This window comes from Rhinopithecus roxellana, chromosome 6, assembly GCF_007565055.1.
Source record: "Rhinopithecus roxellana isolate Shanxi Qingling chromosome 6, ASM756505v1, whole genome shotgun sequence".
NCBI classification, from domain to species: domain Eukaryota; kingdom Metazoa; phylum Chordata; class Mammalia; order Primates; family Cercopithecidae; genus Rhinopithecus; species Rhinopithecus roxellana.
The window spans coordinates 149,496,873-149,507,000 of record NC_044554.1 but is presented as its reverse complement, the minus strand read 5'-3'; the positions used below and the strand labels follow the sequence as shown (position 1 = coordinate 149,507,000).

At 42.8% G+C, this 10,128-nt stretch overlaps 1 protein-coding gene and 1 long non-coding RNA gene across 3 annotated transcripts in view; one reads left to right on the top strand and one right to left on the bottom strand.

Moving 5' to 3' along the window:
- Window positions 1–615: 615 nt before the first annotated feature.
- On the top strand, window positions 616–8,700 carry LOC104668610. The gene is made up of 4 exons (XR_004057949.1): window positions 616–705; window positions 1,950–2,205; window positions 2,525–2,697; window positions 8,419–8,700. It is a non-coding gene; the product is annotated as an uncharacterized LOC104668610 (long non-coding RNA).
- CHN2 (chimerin 2) overlaps window positions 1,171–10,128 on the bottom strand; it is a 328,566-nt gene continuing 319,608 nt past the window's right edge. For both annotated transcript variants that reach the window (XM_010371360.2, XM_030932394.1), the window contains exons 11-13: window positions 8,786–8,923; window positions 6,437–6,542; window positions 1,171–2,945 (exon numbers count right to left, since the gene is read on the bottom strand). In XM_010371360.2, coding sequence (XP_010369662.1) covers window positions 2,774–2,945; window positions 6,437–6,542; window positions 8,786–8,923 — 416 coding nt within the window. In that variant the 3' untranslated portion in view covers window positions 1,171–2,773. The remainder of the gene's footprint in view (window positions 2,946–6,436; window positions 6,543–8,785; window positions 8,924–10,128) is intronic.

Below are 10,128 nucleotides of genomic sequence, written 5' to 3'. Positions count from 1 at the left end.
AAAGTTAATGTTACATTGTTAAAATAAAAGACTGATTATACACGAGATTGATAAACTTGGGAATTTATAAGCTGAGTTGGGTTTTCACAGGAGCCAGGACAGCCCAGGCAATCCTTCATCTATATGGTATGTTTCTTTCTGATGCTCTCTTCGCTGTCCTTCCCTTAACCTTCTCTCTTCCTCTCTCTTCCCTTCTAGGCTGTTATCCTTGACATCTGCAGCAGCCCCTCCAAGCTGTGGAGATCAGGTCATCGGGAATGCCCATTTACGGCAATGGAAGAAAGAAAAAGGGGTCTCCTCCCATCCTTACCACTGCATTCTCCCACCAACACTGCTCCTGTCCCACTTCCCACAACTTAATTGTTGACAATTTAACAGTGGGTTTCTGGAAACAGTGCTGCCTTCGTGATGGTCTACCAGAGTTATTCCAATAGCAGGAATTTCAAGCCTGGTAAGGGGAGCCATGTCAGGCTGCCAGATGGTGGGGAAGACAGGTGTGGGTGAGCTGGCTTCAGACTAAAGGAAGAGGGGATCAAGTGTTGAAATCACATTTGAGAAAAGGAGTCAAGTGAACTTCATTACCCATTACGGAGCCCTGTTATATCCTTTAGTGCTATTTGGACTTGGATTGAACCTGTGACAAATCCTTTGCTTATGCTTCTTCCATCCCTGCTTCCATGTTATATCCTTTCCCCTTCTAAAATGGTAATAATGAGAAATAACTATTACTAATTACCCTAGAACATAAATTTCATAAGATGTCACAATCAGAATATCATCCTCAGTTTTTCAGAGCCACAAATTACCCACGGTTATATGCAGGTAGTACTAAATGGACAGATCTGGGATCAAGCTCAGGGCTTTCTGACTTTAAAATTCTTATTCTGCTACCCTCCAGGTGGCCTAGGGTGATTTGCCCTAAATGGTTCACCTCTGTAGGATGATGCATCCATGCAGTGGGGCTTACAGAAAGTGAATGTGGAGCCTCAGAGCCTTAATCTTGAAGCAGGCTCTCTAGAAGGAAGCTTGCAGAAGGAGTGGGGACTCAACGGGATGCTGTTTTCTCATTGTGTTTCAGTGATGACTGAAAATCTGTTGCCAACAACTATCTGGAAACAATTTTTTGACGATCCACCACCCCACCCCTCCAAACCACTTTCTTGCACATACTCCAGAATAATAGACAGAATTTAATACATGTGATGCTTTGCCTTCCATTTACACTATCATAAATTACAAAGTATTGTTCACTTCACAAAATAAAACCATTTCCAGATAATTTTTTGACAGTATCAAGAAGTACATAAACTACAACAAACAAAGCTGTACAGTTGGGAGGAGGGATAATAGCAGGGAAGAGGTCAAACCATTCTGACCTCCGTGTGCCAATGGAGTCCATCTGCATAGCCCTTGGGACTGTTCAGGTCAACAGTCACACGGTGATGCTCCACGTAACACAGTCATTCTCTTCTGCTCACTCCAAAGCAAGATTGGTGAGTTTACACAAATCATCTCAATCAAAGGAAAAGACATTGTAGTTGGATTTTTTAAAAATCTAGATTTACAGTTTTTGATGTTTTAAATATTTCACCTATGTTACAAAATATAGAAATCTTGGTGTGAAAGGCTCATGCTAAGATAAATATAACCAAGAGAATGGAACTATAGTAATAAAATCAAATGATCCACACAGAGCTACTTTTGTCAAGGAGGAACAAATATTTGGTAAAAACCAACCTTATTCTCACTTTAAAAAATAGGTTTCTAGAACAAAAATGAAAAACATTGACAATTATTCTGCAGATTCGCTTTTCACCAATACAGAAATGTGGCAAAAATACAATTTGATATTAACAGATGAATTCAGAGGGCTTGGCCGGGAAGAAAAGAGGGAAAGTGCTAACTTTTTACACAGACCAGATACATCCAGTGTTCTCAAATAATTTCAGGTAAAATGACCGCATTCTGTATCTTCTGGGATACCCCCTCATGATACGAAAAGACTATGACCAATTCCAAAGCATACCTTGGGAATTCACAAAATTTGTATGAAAAGAAAATTTGTGGACATTTCAGACCATCCTACAATTGCTATAAATATATGCCATACAATAGAAGAATGCCAGTGCTTAAGAGCAAAAACTTCAAAAGCAAGAACACAAGGGGCCGGTGAAATTTCATTGAAAAGCACTGAGGAGGACAGAGGTATGTTGAGATAATACTGCATTCGTGGTCAGCTTTTTCAGGGTGTCACAGCAAAATGAGGGACAAGGTACACAGGGTAATAACCAATGCACTGCATTGAGTTCTATTTGCTAAAAATAACATTCTTGTGGCTAAAATATGTTTTATGATATAGGTTTCATTTAACATTGAACAGAACTGTCTTCTTTTTGTAAGTGGAAAATGTATAACTGTATCAAGTACCTTTATGAATTAAGTTCCCTTTTATTACCAATAAGACTGAAATTTAAAGGTCTACATTGTTTTTAATAAATTAAAGATGTATTAATCACTCTTCCAGCAAACCAGACATACATAGGAGGCACAGCAAAAGACCCAAGGCGAGGGGGCTTCCCTCACCTTCACCCTTGTTCTCACGTGGAGGTGGCGCATGTCTATGAGACACAGTACCCCACTCAGCGATCCTCTGCGGTCCAGCAAATTCTAGCACTTGTTTGGAAAACAAATCAAGTGGTAAGAAAAGTTTTTATTCCTTTAGCTTTGTCAACTTGGATGGGGCTGAGGCCATTCAACTCATTTCCCTGATGGATTAGAATAAAACGTCTTCGTTTTCTATTAAAATCTGCACAATCAGCTTTTGGTACCGCATATCATGCAGGGTGGTAAGGGTGCTGTCCTCAGGGGGCCTCATCAGAGTGGGCCCAAACACGATCCCCAGATTTTCTGCATTCATGAAATTGTCTTTTTCATTCATAGTAACCCTGCAAAACATACAGAACAGAGACATTATGGAGACTTGAGGATTGATTTTATGTATTGATTATGTATGTAAGTGCCAAGAACATCTCTGGTTCAGGAAATTGCAAGAAAAAATTGGGAATCAGAATAGCAGAAAGGTTTTTTTTTTTTTTTTTTTTTGAGACGGAGTCTTGCTCTGTCGCCCAGGCTGGAGTGCAGTGGCCGGATCTCGGCTCACTGCAAGCTCCGCCTCCCAGGTTCACGCCATTCTCCTGCCTCAGCCTCCCGAGCAGCTGGGACTACAGGCGCCCGCCACCATGCCCGGCTAATTTTTTTGTATTTTTTAGTAGAGACGGGGTTTCAGCGTATTAGCCAGGATGGTCTCGATCTCCTGACCTCGTGATCCGCCCGTCTCGGCCTCCCAAAGTGCTGGGATTACAGGCTTGAGCCACCGCGCCCGGCCAGAAAGGTATTTTTGAAGGGTAATTTACCGATTTTTTGTTTTAAATTGTTGACATTGCCTTCGCCAGTGGAAATGAATTATATATGTGAATCTGGCAGGAACACAATTCTTTAAATTAGAAAATTAGTCCTCTTTATTAAGTAAATATGGAACTATCATTTAAGGAATACTGGTTTGTAGGGGCAGCAGATTCTGAGGCTGGCCCATGGTCCTTTCAGAGGCCTCATACGGAAGGCTTCTTTTTCCTCTCTTGTGGCTTCCTGCTGGTCTGTATGCTGGAGAGTGGGAAGGGAAGGGCAGGATCCCTGTCTGCTGGGAGGACTGGTGCCAGAGGAGAAAGGTTATATGTAGAAAGGGCTGTCATGAATGTAGGAAGAACCAGGCTGTTATCTTGGGGCTGGGGAATGGCTGGAATGTGGCCAAACTGGAAGGCAGTTGGACATTATTTCTAGTTCCCACAGGATGAGGTCTACGGCAGATGAAATTAAAAATCATCATTTTGACATCCAGATAAGAACTGCAGAGCCTTTAAGAATAAAATTCAAACTGCAAAGTTGGTTTAATATCTTCCTCATGGAATAAAATTACAATCTCCCAGAGTTACGTTTTCACAAATTTAAGTTTCAGAATGTTCCTAATAGATGTAAAAGGGACCGCGTTATCCAAAAAAGAGCAAAATATAATTAAAATGTGTTTAGGTTGTGCATAGAAAGCCATCCCTTTCTATTTCCTTATAACTCATTAGGATTAGCCATTGAGTATTATTTTAAGGTCAACCCAGTTTGTGTCATGTACATGCCACAAAGCTAAGAGGAAGGTTGGAAAGAGGACATTTCTCACCATCAAAGTGCTCACAGCTTCCTCTTAAGTCAGGCACTATGCCTGACCAAACAAGATGGCTAGCAAACCCACTATGATAAAGATACAGTATTATTGGCGTTTAAGGTTCAGCTGAAAGGTGTCAGCATTTTTTCTGGTAGTGGTAGTTTGCCTTCCAAATTGTAACTGGATATTGATCACAATAAATATTTTACAGCTGATTGAAAGCCAGATGTGACACCCATAGTTAATAATCTAAAAATTACTTGTACTCCTAAATTCAGTAAATTAATCAAAATGGGAATATTCTGAGCTAAATGTTACCATCACCTGTCACTGAATCTGAGCAACAATATTGTATGTCTTAAAAGGTAGAAAAATAAAACCTCAATACCTACTGTTTATACAGTCCTCAGTTTGCTGCTTTTCACTAAGTAGATCTGTGAACTGCGCAATGTAGACAATTTTTGGTTCATTTTGTCAAAGAATGGGCTGCTGCCAAATGTCTTTCAAAAACACAGAGGTACACAGATGTGCCCTGTGTATATGTGCACAATGTTATAACACCAATTCATCAACCTCATTACACATGTGCAGTGAGAGAGAGACAGAGAGACAAGGTTTAGGGAGAATAGCATCACCAGAGGTTCTAGTGTCCCATAAACATCCAGATGTCTCCATCTCTGTCTCCCACACACTCACACAGACAGTTCTGTGTGTGGCAGGTACTCTCTGAGATGGACCTCAGTGATATGCCTCCTGGAATTCACACCCTGCATCCCTTCCCCTAAAGTATGGGCTGGACTTCATTTGCTTCTAACAGATAAAACATGGCAAAAGCAATAGGATGTCACTTCTGAGATTAGGTTACAAAAAGACTGTCTTTCATATTGGGTGTTCTTGCTTTCTTGTTCTGAGAGAAGCCAGTTGGCTTCTAGTAGATTTGCTAGAAATATCACTCCCACAAGTTTTAATTTAAACTGCCTATGGAGAAATGCACATGGCAAGAAACTGAGAGTTGACTCGAGCAAACAGTTGGTGAGGGAGTGAAGCCTTCAGTCCAACAGCCTTTAAGGAACTGAATCCTGCCAACAACCATGTGAGTGGGCTTGGAGATGGATGCTACCACCATCAAGCCTTCAGGAGTGAATTTTTTTTTTTCTTGAGACAGAGTCTCATTCTGTTGCCCAGGATGGAGTGCAGTGGTGCAATCTTTGCTCACTGTAGCCTTTGTCTCCTGGGTTCAAGCAATTCTCCTGTCTCAGCCTCCTGAGTAGCTGGGATTACAGGCACATCAAGCCTTCAGATAAGACTGCAGCCTCATTACAGACCTTGAACTGGAGGCAGCCAGCTGATTCACACCAGGATTCCTGACCCTTGGAAACTATGAGATAATAAATGTTTACTGTTTTAAGCCACTAAGTTTTGGGAGAAGTTTGTTACTTAATGATATAGAACTCACACATCCAGAAAAATAAGAGATCAGGCTGGAAATGTGCTCTCCCAGGAGGCAGGCAGGCTCAGGAGCCTGGAAAGGGGCAAGCAACAGGGGGACGAACAGGACACAGAGTACAGGGCTTGTATCAGATGAAGATGCAGAGGCAGAGTAGGTAAAGGCTGTGCATCAGCCTGCCTGGGATCCTGGCTACACCTCTTCAAATCAGCTATGTAACCTCCCCAAGTGTCAGCAATCTCACAAGTGACACGAGGCCTCTAATGGTGCCCCCCCGCCCCAGCAAGTGTTTTTTTTTTTTTTTTTTTTTGAGACGGAGTCTTGCTCTGTCACCCAGGCTGGAGTGCAGTGGCACGATCTCAGCTCACTGCCAGCTCTGCCTCCTGGGTTCACGCCATTCTCCTGCCTCAGCCTCCTGGGTAGCTGGGACTACAGGCGCCCGCCACAGCGCCCGGCTAAGTGTTTGTATTTTTAGCAGAGACAGGGTTTCACCGTGTTAGCCAGGATGGTCTCGATCTCCTGACCTCGTGATCCGCCCACCTCGGCCTCCCAAAGTGCTGGGATTTACAGGCATGAGCCACCGCAACGGTGCCCCTTTCATAGGCATGATACACTGAAAGTGCCTGGTGTGGCTCCTGGCACAGTGAAGCTCCAGCAGTTATGGCTGGGGCTGGAGGCTCGGTCCCCTCAGGGGGCTGGGGAGGAATGCTCTCCACTTTTCCTTATGCATTAATTGTTCTAGGGGCAGAGCAGGCTTTGTGCACGAGGCATGAGCTTACTTTTTGAGGTGGATCATTAGGTACCGGAGGGTTTCATAGTGGGCAGGAGGCAGCAGCATCAGCACTTCGTGGACGGCTTCCAGCCTCTCATCTGCATTGGAGATTTCTGTGAAGTTCATGCATGATGGGTATTAGTTCAGAGGGTGGCATTCAAGTTTTTAGAGAAGTAACAAGAAGTTTTTGTTTTAGCCAGAAATGGGGGCAGGTTTCTATTAAATTGATGCAATCCAAGCACTGTTTCACTTAATCAATTTGTTGGTGTCCTGTGTCATTCAGGAAAGAGTTTGAGGCTGAGCACCACATGCTTATTGAATGTCCTCTGGGTGGCCAGAGGCTGGACACTGTCCTTGCCCTCCATGAATCCGTAAGCCAGCAGAATGCATACAGTCAGGGAGCATCTGTGCAGACTGTGCTTTGCTTTCTTCTGAACAGTAGATTTGCTAGAAATATCACTCCCACAAGTTTTGATTTAAACTGCACCACATACAGTACTATTCCCTTGAAGTGGTCTAATGAGTCTTTCTCTGGGAGACTTCTACAACCTAATATATTTTACAAGGCAAGGACATTGGCAATGAGCCACCCAACTCAGCCTGCACTCATGGCACTTCTCACTGTAGTGCTGGCATGCTTAACCCTGGTGCACAGCCCAGGTTAGGAAGTGGAGACTGGACATATTAACAATGGGAGGAAGAGTACATGCTTCTGGCTTTTGGGTCTCTGATAGGTACTGGCAGCTACTCAAAGAAAACCCTCCTGCTATTCCTCCTGGAGTAGAGGATGCTAGAACCCTCTTTGCCAGGACCACTAGGGCCCCGGAAGGAGGGAATAGTCTTACCGGGGTCAGGGCCTCAGCTCATCTGAAAAGTGCGTCTCACACTGATCCCATCTCACACTGCCTTTGTGTCTCCCCATCAGGCATCTCATTACTATATTTAACAGCATACCTAAACTTTTCAACCTTTAAAGGTTTTTTTTTTTAATTTTTTATAACAACAACAACAACAACAAGCAAAAAACTTCCTCAAAGTGAGCTTGACTTCTATGTCATGTGTCTCAGCATCTGAATCTCCCTTTGGTCACTTTTGCCTCTTCCTGGGCAAAGTGTAGTCCCTTCCTCCAGACCTGCCCTCTTTTCACTCTCTTCTCTCTCCTACAGCAGTGGGCCCAAGTGCCAAACACTGAATGAGCAACCCTGGGCTGATGGAAGGCAAATCCTGATGTCCCATTCCTGGACGCATGAGCTCAGCTCTCCAAGCCTTGCTTTTCTTCTCTGTAAAATGGGATTATAAGATTTGCCACATGGGATAAATGAGGGAATTAAACTAGAAGGCACTGGTGAGACGTTCTAGTATACTGCTTGACACAGTATACTCTGGCCTTCTGTTCATTTTGAACAGCATCAATAGACAAAACTTGGTTGTGACTTTAACTGCTTAGGAATGAAATTCTGCCTAACAGATAAAAGTAGTTAATCTAGACCAAGCTTGTCCAGCCCACAGCCTGTGGGCCGCACATGCCCAGGAAAGCTTTGAATATGGCCCAGCACAAATTTTTTTTTTTTTTTTTTTTTTTTTTTTTTGAGACGGAGTCTCGCTCTATCGCCCAGGCTGGAGTGCAGTGGCCGGATCTCAGCTCACTGCAAGCTCTGCCTCCCGAGTTTACGCCATTCTCCTGCCTCAGCCTCCCGAGTAGCTGGGACTACAGGCGCCCGCCACGTCGCCCGGCTAGTTTTCTGTATTTTTTAGTAGAGACGGGGTTTCACAGCGTTAGCCAGGATGGTCTCGATCTCCTGACCTCGTGATCCACCCGTCTCGGCCTCCCAAAGTGCTGGGATTACAGGCTTGAGCCACCGCGCCCGGTCTGCCCAGCACAAATTTGTAAACCTTAAAACATTATTAGATTTTAAACTAATTTATTTAAAAATTATTTAAAATTATCATTAAAGCTATCATTAATGTTAGTATATTTTCTTCTTCCAGTGTGGCCCAGGGAAGACAAAAGATTGGATCCCCATGATCTAGTCAGTCCTCACTGAAGATTTTTTTTTTCTGCGACAGAAATATTCATGCTTTCAACACGGAATGGGCCTGACTGTGTTGGTTCCCAGCATACAAGGAACGATGTGGACAGAACTGCCTGACACATACGTCAGTCCACAGAGTTCTTAGAACTGGTTCAAGTCAGCTGTTGAACTATGCCTGGTCATCTATTTACCGTTGTGCCCTCACTTGACAAGACAGGTACAAATGCAATAATTTAAACAGTTCTGAGTTTTAATTTTCTGAAGGTCAAAAGCATTGTACTTAAAAATTTCTTAAAAATAAAAAATTAATTTGAAGTACTTACTTGCTGCATCTATAAATTTGGAGTAGGTATCATATGTGATGACAGGGATGGGTAAGTCTCTGAAATACAGTTTAAGGGCTCCAGTGATGATGTTTATGTCTGGATAGACATTGGCAGATATATCGGCCTTTTCACCATCTGAAAAACAATCAGTGATCCAAGTCCTAATTAGGACCTTATTTCACCAAGGCATGTACAGAAAGAAGAAAAAAAAAATCCAATGGTGAATGCTCCCTGACAAGTCTCAGCTAACTCTTTTAGCTTCTAGTAACACTGAAGTGTAGGAGGCAACAGAAGGGAGTCTGGTGAGAGGGAGGTAGGCTCTGAGGGTTTGTGCAGGCAAACGGGTGATAAAACAAACTTCAAACAGTGCTTTGGGTCCCCGCCCCTGGTAATTTGCTAAATAGAAATTTAGCACAATAATTTGTATTATAGACACAAAGGTTCATAATAAAATGACAATCTAATCTGAAACAAGAGAACATCAAGAAGCTCTAATACATCTCCATCAGTGTTTTTTAGACTTGGATTTGGAAGTCACATTCACAAAATGATTGTTGAATAGTTTCAGTTCTTATTGTTTCTTTCAGGTTCACTGAAGGGGTTTGTTTATTTGTTTTTTTAACTTTATCCTTCCTCCCTGATCCCCTAGGAATTTAATCTGGGAAACTTTACCCTTTCCTCATGGGTATGTGATGTTGTATTTCTTATCATTCTTTTTTCTTTTTTTTTTTTTGTGAGACAGAGTCTCACTCTGTAGCCCAGGCTGGAGTGCAGTGGTGCAATCTTGGTTCACTGCAACCTCTGCCTCCTGGGTTCAAGCAATTCTCATGCCTCAGCCTCCTGAGTAGCTAGGATTACAGGCACGTGCCACCACGCCTGGCTAATTTTTGTATTTTTAGTAGAGGGGGGTGTTTCGCTACGTTGGCCAGGCTGGTCTCAAACTCCTGCCTCAAGTGATCCACCCGTCTCGGCCTCCCAAAGTGCTGGGATTACAGGTGTGAGCCACTGTGCCCGGCCTATTTTGACAGTTATTTCACTTCAGCACTTTAAATATATTATACTAATGTATCTGGTATTTATTGTTGGTCCGGAATTATTTCTTTGTAGGCAGTACAAAGGATCAGCACAGAAGTTTTGACCTGCTCCGTTTCCAACTCCCAAAGTGCTGGGATTCTAGGCATCAGCCACCATGCCCGGCCTATATTTCTTACCATTTCTAACAATAATTCTCAAGACATTTTTTGACTTTTAGTTTTACCATTAGGAAATACCAGTCCAATCTGTCATAGCCTGACATTTTTTGGATAAAAATGTTTTAATCATATAGGAATTCTTAATAT